Raw genomic sequence first — 12352 nt, forward strand, 5'->3', positions numbered from 1 at the left:
ACATGAGATAGAAGTGTATTTTAAGAAAGAATAGAAGTGGCAGCCACCTAGATTTAATTGCCCCACAATTTGATGAGACCTTGGCTCCTTCTGCAGCTTGCTTCCTGTCTTCAGTGCATGGCTTCCATCTTGAAGGTTACCTGTGGGTCCAAAATAAAAATAGTCACAGTCACGGTGTCTGTGTTCTAAGCAGATACCAGGGAAAAGAATCACAAAAGGTACAATTCTCTATGTGTCCTTTTTGAATATTCTACCGAATTTACTTAAATTTCTTTGTAAGAGAAGCTGGGATCTGTAGTCTTTTGACTAGGTTCATATCAGTTTAGAATTAAACATCTTTTCCTTTATTATGCAAGAAGAAAATTAGAGTGATTGTAATTACCATGGCTTTATATTAAATCTTGACATACGGTATACATGGTACATGCCCATAAACCCAGTACACTGGGGGCAGGAGGAGAACAGCAGGATTCACACACACGGGTAGGGGGGAGACACCATGAGAACACCCTTGATGTGCAGTTGAACAAGTGCTCTTTGTTTTGGCTATCTGGAATCTTAATAAAATTTTGAGGTCAATTGTTCAAGTTAAACATCCATACTGGTTCTCAAACCAGGTTGAGGCTTTGTTTGTGTTAAAAAGTGAGGATCTGTTTGTGCTAAGTCTCTTTTTGTTGCTTTTAGTTTTAGGTTGGCATTTACTTTCTCCCAACATTTTAAAAGTATTACCCACTTTGATTTCTGCATGATTCAGTGACACTTGGGGGTCTTAGTACTTAGTGGTAGTAGCAGCGGCATTGATTGAAAAAGTGAAGTTGCTAGGCTTTCCTTCAGACCTGATTGAGAATATTTGAGGCGTGGGGTATCTCAGCAGGCCACAGAAGTGATTCTCTTCCTATAGTGATAGGCTAGTCAGACTTCCCTGGAGTTAGAGAGAAGTCTCCTCTTTGAGTAATAGCTACCTGCAGAGTGAACAGAATCTGCATCCTGTTCAAGGAAGGATGGTGAATTAGTTCATTGGGTCAGCAAATGACAGTGTCGTCCTTACACCCAGTACAGAGGGTGCTTGCGAGGATCTGGTAGTGTGAAAGAAGAAATTCACATTTCCTCTTACATGTGTTACACTTACGATACACATTTAAACTAGGTTATACTTCTTATTTACAAATAAGGAACTAAACTTAGATTCAGATGATATAGCCAAAAATGTATACCTTAGAATATACACATAAATGTCCAGAATGCGTATGTACATTTTTGGTACTTTCTGCTATGCAGTTAATGTTTGATAATAAATAGACCATTGTTGTTTATCTCATCTATTTAATTTATTCAAAACAATCACTAAGATTTTCATACACACTGATTCTAGACCTTTCATTTTCTACTCATGTTGTAGGCCAACTGTGATCTCAGGCGGCAAATAGATGATCAACAGAAATTACTTGAAAAATACAAAGAAAGATTAAATAAGTGCATATCTATGAGCAAGAAACTACTTATTGAAAAGGTGAGTTATTACTAAATTTTCTTTTCCCTTAGTAGTAGTTTGTTCTTCCTTTCATGCTTTTAAAATGTGAATGAAGAGCCTGGCGGTGGTGGCTCATGTCTTTAATCCCAGCCCTGGGGAGGCAGAGGCAGATGAATCTCTGAGCTCAATGCCAACCTGGTCTACAGAGTAAATTCCAGGCCAGCCAGGGCTACACAGAGAAACCCTGTATCATGAATGAATGAGTGGATAGATGGATGGATGGAAAATTTTGAATGACTATAATGATTTTTTTTCTCATTTTCAGAGTACACAAGAAAAATTGTCTAGCAGAGAGAAGAGTATGCAAGATCGGTTGCGCCTTGGGCACTTTACCACAGTTAGACACGGCGCTTCTTTTACAGAACAGTGGACAGATGGTTTTGCATTTCAGAATCTTGTGAAGTTAGTAATGTTTACAATTTTTAAAAGTTATTGTTTTGATTGTGTTTGTGTGTGTGTGTACACACAGGCATAGGCATCAGACTGAAGCAACAGGCAACTTTGAGCTGCGGTGCTGGTCCTTGGAAGAGTGACGTGTGCCTGTAAACCCTGAGCCACCTCTCCAGCCTCACTGTTGCACTTTTTAAAATTAGTAGTTTGGATTTTCATTAAAGGATTATAAATTTTAAATTAGGTTCAATATCTATTTACTATTTGAATTCCTAAAACTTGCACATATGAAAAGAATAGCAAAGGGATAACACAGCTACAATATTTAACAGAATTCTTACATAATTAGCATTCATCCAAAGAGTACAATGTACTTTCCTTTTAAAAAAAAACAAAAACAAAAACCTTTTTAAACATTGTGTGTGTGGGGGTGAGAGGTCAATGTCAGATGTTTTCCTCAGTTGCTCTTCACCTTGTATTTTGAGTTAGGGATTCTGACTGGGACTCGGTGTTTCCCGCCAAGTGTTTCTTCACCACTCAGTAATCTTGCTCAACCCTTATTTTTTTCTACTTGACTTAGAAAGAATATTCTAGAAGAATAAAAAACAGACTCCTGGTGGTGATGTGCATGTATTGACTAGAAAGTGTGTGCCTCTGTCTCCTAGAATTTATGTTTAATGGAGCCTTGCTGTGCTGCTAAAGTTGGTCCCTGGACTCAACTGATATTTCTGCCGCCTCCTGCTTCCTGGGACTGGAGGTGCACACCTCTGTGTGTACCTTTTTACTTTTGTCTTTTTTTCCCATTTCTTATCTGTTAAAGTCAGCAGAACCTGACTTCTGTGCCTAAGGAAAAGAATCTTTCCCTTGCCTCATACACAATAACTCACACATTTATCAAGATGGATACTTGGAATAAAATTCTGAATGCTAAAGTAGAAAGCAGGAAATAGGTTTGAGATAAAACCCATAGTTTTTAATATTTTGTGAGCAAAAATCTCTGCTATTAAACTCAGCCATGACTGTCCTACAGTTATGTACATAGTCTAAAGTATTAGGGACTGGAGAGGTGGCTCAGTGGTTAAGAGCACTGAATACACTTCCAGAGGACCCAGGTACAGTTCCTAGCACTTACAAGGCAGTTCACAGTCATCTTTCATCTCAGTCCCAGGGCATCCAGGGTTCTCTTTTTTACCTCATCAGGCATCAGGAATGCACTTGGTACACAGACACATCTGCAGGCAGAACACATAAAATAAAAATAAAGGAAAAATAATTTAAGAAATAAAATATTATTAGCTATGTCAGTAGTTATATTTCTCTTAAAAGAGCAAAATTACTTTCATATCCTATCACTGATAAGAACTAATTGAGGACTTACTGTGTGTTGTCATATGATGTTTATGTTCATTGTTATAACCTAGATTGGTTAGAAATTGAGAAGAGAAATAAATAAATGAAAAATTAGTAATGTAAATGAATAATCTCTGAACCAGATTGTGATCCTTGAATAACAGGATATATGTTCTATCTCCGTCCCATTAATTTTTTATTTACCTCTAGACTGTTTATTTGTACTTATGGCTTCTTTTTAAAAATACATTTTTAAAAATTGTATGTATGAATGTATGTATGTGCTCTGTCCGAATGTATACCTGCACTCCAGAAGAGGGCATCAGATCTCATGATGGTTATAAGCCATCATATGGTTGGTGGGGATTGAACTCAGGACCTCTGGAATAACATTAGTCATTGAACCATCTCTCTAGCCCCTTTAAATACATTGACAATTTTTGTTTTGTTTTGTTTTTGTGAGGTTCTGGGGAATCTGACTAAAAGGCTCACAAGTCCTATACAAGTGCTCCACTCCTGTGCTGCACACCCCTGGCCCTGTGTTTGCTTTTCATTAAGTAAGAGCACATTGTGCTACTCCTGCATCCGTACAGAAAGAGTTAGCATCCCATTTGTACTTTGCAGTTTTTGAGATTTTTCTATCGTGGTTCTTGTTTCTTTCACTCTTTTCTTAGTTTTGCTCCCTCACCAAGGCCACAGAAAAAGAACTCGGCCACAAAGTCAGAGTTTTGGGGTCCCTGTTGAAGAGTAGAGTGGGATAAACATTGTGTGCTTTAAATCTTAATAGTATCACCACGTGGAGCTATAAAATTGTCTTTCTTGACGTGATAGTGGACCTAAAAGGGACACGATTACAATCAGAGTAAACTTAGTGTATTTTAGGCTGAGAAAGGCTGAACATAAGTTCCTTTCTTGGCTGTTGAGGTTACTCATCAGGTTAACACACTTGCACCAATCCTGACAGACTGAGCTGTATCCCTGGGGCCTAGTCTTCTGACCAACCGCCACACATGCACTTTGTACATGCCCCCCAACTTTTAATGCTAGGCTTGCTCTGTAACCTAAGTTTCTTTTGAACTTGCAATCCCCTACCCCCATACACACATACTCTGAGATTACAGGTCTACAACCAGCCTATAATTCTGTAATAGACATAATAATCCACTAGTTTGCAGACTCTCAACTCTTTGGAAAATTGTTTTAGATATGTCAATGAGAAGTGCTATTAAATTTGTATTTATTAATGTAACAGGTAGAAATTTCAAGTTTCTTTTTGTTTTTTTTGTTTTTTTTTTTTACTCGTCATTTTATTTCAAAATACCAACTGTTTTAAGAAAGTATCACTTCATATTAAAATTTCCCTTGCCTTTTAAAAGCTTATCTAAAATATTGTTGGATGATAAAACATATGTTTAAAATATATCTAAAACTTTGATTAGATGGGGCTTGGGTTTTGCTTTGTTTTGTTTTTAGTTCATTTATTTAAAAGAATCTTAGTGTGTATACTAGTATATTTTGATCACCATGCTAGATAGTAAGAATAAAATAGAATGTGTGTGTGTGTGTGTGTGTGTGTGTGTATGTGTGTAATATGTACACTGTCTATTTTTATGAAAAGATTAGCCTAACCAAACTCATTCTGATGAAGTTTTATAGGGAAGGTATTTTTCAGTAAGGACAAGATACTATGAAATACTGTGTAACCACATACTTCCTCTTATCTGGAGATTTAGGGAACACTTCATTTAAAGACTGTATGAAGTGAGACCTGTAGGATGTTTTGTTTCACCAGAGTGGGACTCATGGGGCTAGAGAGATGACTCTGCTGTTGAGAACACTTGGCTGCTCTTCCCAAGGACCTAAAGCCCAAGGTTTGGTTCCCAGCATGCAGGTGATGGCTCACAACTTTCTGTGACTCCAGTTCTAGGTGAACTGATAGCCTCATCTGGCCTTTAGAGGCACCAAACACACTTGTGATGCACATGAATACATAGGTACATACAGGCAACACACTCAGTTGGTTGTGTTGGTGCACACCTTTAATCCCAGCATTCAGAAGTAGAGGCAGACAGATCACTTTGAGTTCCAGGCCAGTTAAGGCTACGCACTGAGCTCCTGTCTAAAAAGCAAATGAACAAACAACTTTCATACACAAAACAATTAAGTATATGTTTAAAATTGTTCAAAAGAGTGGGGCCAACAGAATAAAGTTTTACATTATGTAATCCTTTTGATATATTTTTAGTTGTGGAAAATAATAGGAGATTAATGTGTTTTCATTTGTTCCTTTTTACACAGGCAACAAGAATGGGTGAATCAACAAAGGGAAGATATTGAACGGCAAAGAAAACTTCTCGCCAAACGCAAACCTCCCACAGCTAATAATTCTCAGGCACCTGCTACCAATTCTGAACCAAAACAAAGAAAAAACAAGGCAGTCAATGGAGCAGAAAATGATCCCTTTGTTAGGCCAAATTTACCACAACTGTAAGCTTTTAAAATTTTCACTTACATTGTTAGCAGTGAGCAAGAATGCTAATAATAATGTTATTCGTAATTAATATAGCAAAAACAAAAGTAGTTATAGCCAGGAAAGATGTTAACTGAAAAGTTATCTCTGACATAAATCTCCAAGCCTGCATGTTTTAAGTGGAGAGTGGGATTTACCCCCTTTTGTATCTGGATCAGTTGCCTATGCCACTGCAGTGCTCAAATTAATATTGTTGGTGGTTTATTTTCTGAATGTGTAAATGTAGTTCACAGGTAGTTTCAGACAGTTGTTTCTTTTTTCTGTTTTGTTTTCTAAATTTTCTATGTTAATTGCTCTTTGTAATTCAAAGAACAAAGATGCTTAGATAATAGTTACATGTTTATAGAAGATTTGGGAAGTTGTACAAGATTTATGTGAATAAAGATGTAGATACCCTTGGATGTTCTATATAGACACATTTGTGTCTCCTTATTGAGAAAAGGTTCTTTGACCCTCATTCCTGCCACGACAGGAACTTTTAAAGCAGTGAGCAGGAAGCAGAGCTCTCATACATTACAAACACAGCTCCATTTGTCCCTCTACACACATACTGCCTAGGTCTTGTGTTTTCTGCACTATTATACCCCAGTTTCTGGCATTCATTCATTATTCTTCCTTTTTCCTTTGTCTCCCCTCGGTTCCATTTTTGTCAAATCCTTTGCCGGGGTGATCTTTAATTTCTGGATTCAAGCAGTCCTCCTGTCTCAGGCTTCCAAAAATCTGACACTACATGAACAGACCAACATGGCCACTTCTTCAAATTCTATCTCAAAATCACTTCTTCAAGTCATTTCTAATTTTGTTCTAATTCCAATTAGAATACCAAACTGTTGGTTTAAAAAGCACTAAGGTTCTATATTTAGCAACACAGTGGCTATCTTAAAGGTGTTGGGCTTTTAACTCTATACCTAATGACACTAGTCCTTTAACACCTGGTCTTTTAGTTCTTCTCTTGAGACACCTGGTCCTTTAACCCCGCCCCTATTGATACCTGGTCCTTTAACTCTGCCCCTATTGATACCTGGTCCTTTAACTCTGCCCCTGTAGACACCTACACCTTTAACTCCTCCCCTATTGATACCTGGTCCTTTAACTCTGCCCCTGTAGACACCTAGACCTTTAACTCCTCCCCTATTGATACCTGGTCCTTTAACTCCGCCCCTATTGATACCTGGTCCTTTAGTTCTACTCTATAAATAACCTAGTTCTTTATTTACCTCTGCCTCTATAGACGCCTAGTCTTTTAACTCTGCCCCTGTAGATACCCGGACCTTTAATTCTTTAGCAGTATTTTATAACATAAAAGTCTTTAACCTCTTGATTTAAATTTATTCCTTGATTTTTCTCATTTGGCTTCTGTTGAATGCTGTGGAAATGGGAATTGTTTGTTAATCCTCTGTGGCTGTTTGTAGTCTTGTAGAAGTAATGATTTCTGTATGTTGTCTCATGCCTTAGAGCATTCCAGAATTTATTTAACAGATTTTTATCCTTGTGCTTTTCTTTAGGATTTTTTTTAACATGTAGAGTTGTATTATCTGTGAAGATACTTTTATTCTTTCTGTACACTTAGGATACGTTTTTCTGCTCTTACTTTCAATGTAGTTGTGAGGAGAAGTAGTGAAAACAGCACCCTGCCCTATCCTGATCATAGGGAGAATTTTTCTTTCACGTTAAAAATGTTTTCCTTATAATACTTGTTTGGAGCTTCTGATTAAATATTCAGTAGAAGTTTCCTGAGCTGTAATAATCCAATGAGCTATGCTTTGCAGCCCTCCGCAGTCTGATACTGTAACTTGTGCTCTGTCACTTTGAAGTTTTAGGTGTATTTTCTTGCTTGTCAGGTGTCTTTTAAACTGGCTTAAAACCTAATTTCTGTTGTTTCTGCTTTGTAATCCTAATACTCTTCAATTATTATTAAGTGTTTTTAATCCCAGCACCTAGGAGGCAGAGGCTAGGGGTCTCTTAGACCATCCTGGCTTATTAGGACTGTACAGTGATACCCCGGCTAAACAAACTAAGGATTCTCTCTCACTTGGAAGGCTGTCATCGTTTACTTTCAAATTTACATAAACCTACTGATAGTTGTATTTAGGAGCCTATTTAAACTCCTAAATAGATAAACACATGTCTGTAATAGGAGCTGTCTATTATCTGTTATTAATACTTTAATAACAGTTATGATTTATATGGAGAGAAATGAGCTATGCGTTCCTATATTTGTGTGCATGAAAGATTTTTATCTTAAGCAACATGACAAATTGATTTGCTTAAGAGGATATATATTTTAATCATCTTAAAGCACATAATAAAAACAACTGCTACTTAAAGCTGTTTTGTTAACATTGCTTAGCTCTGTTATTCTGAGTGAAGAGATCCTGTTTCTTTAGATTAACCAGTCTCCTTGATCTAAATACATACATTTCCTTCTCTTTTTAAGATAAATTTTTATTTATGTGAATATATGTCACATGTATGCAGGTACTGACAAACATCAGAATATTGGTGCTGGAGCTGCAGGTAGTGACAGGGTCCTAAGCTTTTAGCCCACACTGGGCTGTGGCTGAGACCCTCATGAGTAAATGGGACTGTGAAGGTTTTGCAGTTATAGGGAGTGTGTTCTCACACCTACTACAAACATCAACCCCACATGTACTGTGCCCAGCTTCAGTAGCTGGCTACAGTTGCTATTTTCAGTATAGCCCTGTATTGTGTTACTCTGAGAATAGGGAGACAATCTGAAGGTTTTACTGCTTTGCTCTTAAGAGGATGTTAGTGGAATACTACCTAGATTCCTTGGTTTGTTTCTTTTGACTGCTGTTGTTTTGGAAGTAATGAACTTAAAGGAAAATAGACTTTATACTGAGTATTGCTGAAGGAACTGAATGGCACTGGGATAGAAGCATTGCTTTATTACCACGTCCTCTCAGAACCACATACATAGCTTCAAACAAGGACTTGGGTGTGATGGATGCTAGCCTTTCAGAGTTGAGCCACAGCATAAAAATCTTGTTCCACTTTTTCTTTATCGAATACAGGATCTTTTTCTTTTTCTGCTTTCACATACCAACAATGTTCTAAGGCTCTCGCTTGCTATAACCAATGTCAAGGATGCCCTCCCCGCTCTTCTCCCCATGGCTAGTAACCAGAGTGAATTAAGTAATCATCATGCCACCTTTTGGTTTTTCCTTCATAGCACATGCTGGTTAAGGTTTTCCCCCTCATTTTTCTACCTCTGCATCCTTACTATTGATTGTAATTTCAAAATAGAGTGTTAAGAAACTGTTCTTCTCTCCATAGGTAAGGTCTTAATTTCTGACTTCTGTAGCATCACTTGGTACATAGCACCCATTGCATAGTAGTTAGTTACTCCAAGCAGAAATGGTAAATTGTGCTGAAGAGGATCATAAAGGGGCTTTTCGACCTCTGTATTTTAGGCTTCAAGTTACCAGTATTTTAACTTGTATATTTAGTTGTTTGAGTTTTTTTGTTTTTGTTTTTTTATCATGTTTTGTTAGTCTTTAATTTTAAAAAGTACTAAGCATTAATCTCAATGTAGACTTAAAATTTCACTTTTGACAGGCTGACTCTGGCAGAGTATCATGAACAAGAGGAAATTTTTAAACTTAGACTAGGACATCTCAAAAAGGTATGTGCAGCCCATGCTGGGTTTCTAGCTTGTTATCAAGAATGGGAAGAACTGCGTTCATTTCTTTGGCTTAATTCTTAATTTATTCAGTACTAATTGTTTAAATGTTTTTATTAAAATTCATACCCAGGAAAATTTTATAAGCTCTAGATAGTTGGTCCAGTTGGAAGTGATGCAATTAAGAAAATAGTTGCTGCTAGTTAAGTCTTTGTTTCTGTATCACTATACTTGTTTATAAACTTTGCAACTGAAATCAGTCCTTTGTTTTTATGGGTCTAATTTTGATGCAACTCATTTCCAAATACTAGTAGAGATTTTTTCCCCCTTTCAAATGAAGTTTTGAACAGACCAAAACTTTCTTCTATTCCGCCTTTTATTCTACTTCCTGCTTATCAGTTATTTGATTTGATACTGGGATGATGTATAGATACAACTGAACCAGTAAAGACGGTGTCTGTGGAAGCAGCTCTGAGGAGCAGGGTGGGCTGGGACCAAGAGTGCCATGCCAGATGCAGTTGCTACTGAACTACATAGTAAGCCCTGTTTGAGATGTTGCCCATAGACCACTTGGTTAGAGCATGCAGAAAATGCTATCTAGTCACTGTCACCATGCCACATTTGCCTATGCCACTTGTCTTAATTAGGGTTTTACTGCTGTGAAGAAACACCATGACCAAGGCAACTCTTATAAGGACAACATTTAATTGGGGCTGGCTTAAAGGTCCAGGAGTTCTGTCCATTATCATCAAGGAAGGAGCACGGCAGTTTCCAGGCAGGCATGCATGGTGCAGGAGGAGCTGAGATTTCTATATCTTCATCTGAAGGCCACTAAGAGAAGAGTCACTCCCACATAGTTAGGAGGAGGGTCTCATTGCCCACCCACACAGTGAACACATCCTCCAACAAGGCCACACCAGTAGTGCCACTCCCTAGGCTAAGCATGCTCAAACCATCACACGACTGCTCAGAAAGCCTGAACAATAAATCACAAAATGATTTATTTTGGCTCTCCTTTGTTTTCCCAACAACCTCTTCTGATTTGGTGTGATTGTTCAGTTTTCCCAGGCTCTTTGAGATACATAGTCAATTGCAGTGCATTCTCCATAGCAGATAGAACTGTAGATAGAATTGTAGAAATAATACAGCTATTAATGAACTGTGAGGTAAGAGGGGACTTTTAGTACAGATGAGTCACAGTATCTGCGTGGCCCACCTAAACTGTTTTGACAAAAAGGGGATATGTTTGATGCCCTGTAGAAATGGTCACTAAGGGAAAGTAAAGCCGCTCAGCAGGTAACTGCGGTCTGCACAGTGGAAGGGACAAAAGGAACTGCACTGTTCTGGGCATTTCTCCTTTAAATTCCTCAGGCTTTGTTTGTTGGTTGGTTTGTTTTTGGTTTTCGAGACAGGGTTTCTCTGTGTAGCCCTGGCTGTCCTGGAACTCACTCTGTAGATCAGGCTGGCCTCGAACTCAGAAATCCGCCTGCCTCTGCCTCCCGAGTGCTGGGATTAAAGTCGTGCATCAACACTGCCTGGCTCCTCAGGCATTTTAATGCTTTAGTTTGAACACAGAAAGGATACTGTGTGTGTGCTTGCTTATACTGTGGGTAAGGAAATCCTTAGGCATAGTACTATTGAGGCTGTGTATTAATTACACTATTGTCAAGTGAATTCTTGATTGCTGGCTACTAAGGGTGTACTAAGAGCTTTGTCTGGAGGATACCATTTGTATTGTGATAGCACATTTAAATTACTCCAGTGACATTCTAATATCTCCCTTATTTTGTTAGATAAAACTAAAATTTTATAGTGGTTAAAGTCAACATTACTATGAATTTTTAAAAACAATACACTTTGAAAACATTCAGGGTTTGCTCTTTGATAGTTGATGGTAGAGTTTAATGTTTTCTTGGTACTTTGAAAATATTTGGTTTCTATGAACAATGCTTTATTTTCTCAAGTAAAATCTCCATGTCTCATTACTACCATAATCATTTTCTCTTCATTTTTCCCAGTTTATATATCACATTTTCTATGAATCTTAGGTTTCTAACGTCTACTCGACCAATTCCCAGCATAACTCTCCTTTTTATTTTTGTTGTCTGCCATAAAGTGTGGAGGAAGTGTCAGTCACATTGCTAAAGTCTGAAGACGCACAGCTCTCTTCTCAGGGAGGGATTGGGGTGAGAAGAGTGAATGTGTTTATAAAGGAAGTTGCTGGAAGTGCATAGAGATAATAAAACCGAGCAAGTAATGTCACCGTAGAGAGCAGCTAAAGAGGAGCTGCCTGCTTACAACTGGGCTTTATGTTTTAGTTGTTCAATTAGAAACCAATAAGCGGTAACTTAATTTGTATTAAAAATAGGTTCCTAAAGTCCTAAAGCTCAGCTAGAAAGTAGGTCATTCTCTTTGTTGAGAGAGGGAGAGAGGGAGGGAGGGAAAGAGAGAGAGAGAGAACATAGAAAGGACAGTCTTGATTGAAGAGAAAATGTTGTCTATCAGTTCCTAAGCTCCAGGGTGTGGTAGCTGGCAGAGCGTACCTTAGCTGTGAGTATAGTTTCTGCCATAGGCTGGGTCAGTTCTGACCTGTGAGTACTTGATGCTTGTGGAACCTGCTAATAAGGAGGTAGCAGGTCAGATAAGGGTGGAGATTGGAGATGCACACGTTATGTTAGAGTAGCAAAGATCACTCTCTGCTCCTCCCTCCCTCTTCCCTTTTCTTCCTTCCTCTCTTCCCCCAAAAGAAACTCTTTTTTTTTTTTGGTTTTTCGAGACAGGGTTTTTCTTTATATCCCTGGCTGTCCTGGAACTCACTTTGTAGGCCAAGCTGGCCTTCAACTCAGAAATCTGCCTGCCTCTGCCTCCCAAGTGCTGGGATTAAAGGTGTGCGCCTGGCTCGAAATAA

At 38.2% G+C, this 12352-nt stretch overlaps 1 protein-coding gene across 2 annotated transcripts in view; it reads left to right on the forward strand.

The window, feature by feature from the left end:
• The window catches only part of Tlk1 (tousled like kinase 1), a 111757-nt gene that overhangs the window by 75941 nt on the left and 23464 nt on the right, over positions 1-12352 (forward strand). For both annotated transcript variants that reach the window (XM_021154516.2, XM_029473978.2), the window contains exons 9-12: positions 1400-1510; positions 1797-1933; positions 5570-5758; positions 9381-9447. In XM_021154516.2, the coding sequence (XP_021010175.1) occupies positions 1400-1510; positions 1797-1933; positions 5570-5758; positions 9381-9447 (504 nt within the window). The remainder of the gene's footprint in view (positions 1-1399; positions 1511-1796; positions 1934-5569; positions 5759-9380; positions 9448-12352) is intronic.

The sequence above is a fragment of the Mus caroli genome, unplaced genomic scaffold (assembly GCF_978045245.1).
Source record: "Mus caroli unplaced genomic scaffold, Mus_caroli_1 scaffold_2, whole genome shotgun sequence".
Taxonomy (NCBI): Eukaryota; Metazoa; Chordata; class Mammalia; order Rodentia; family Muridae; genus Mus; species Mus caroli.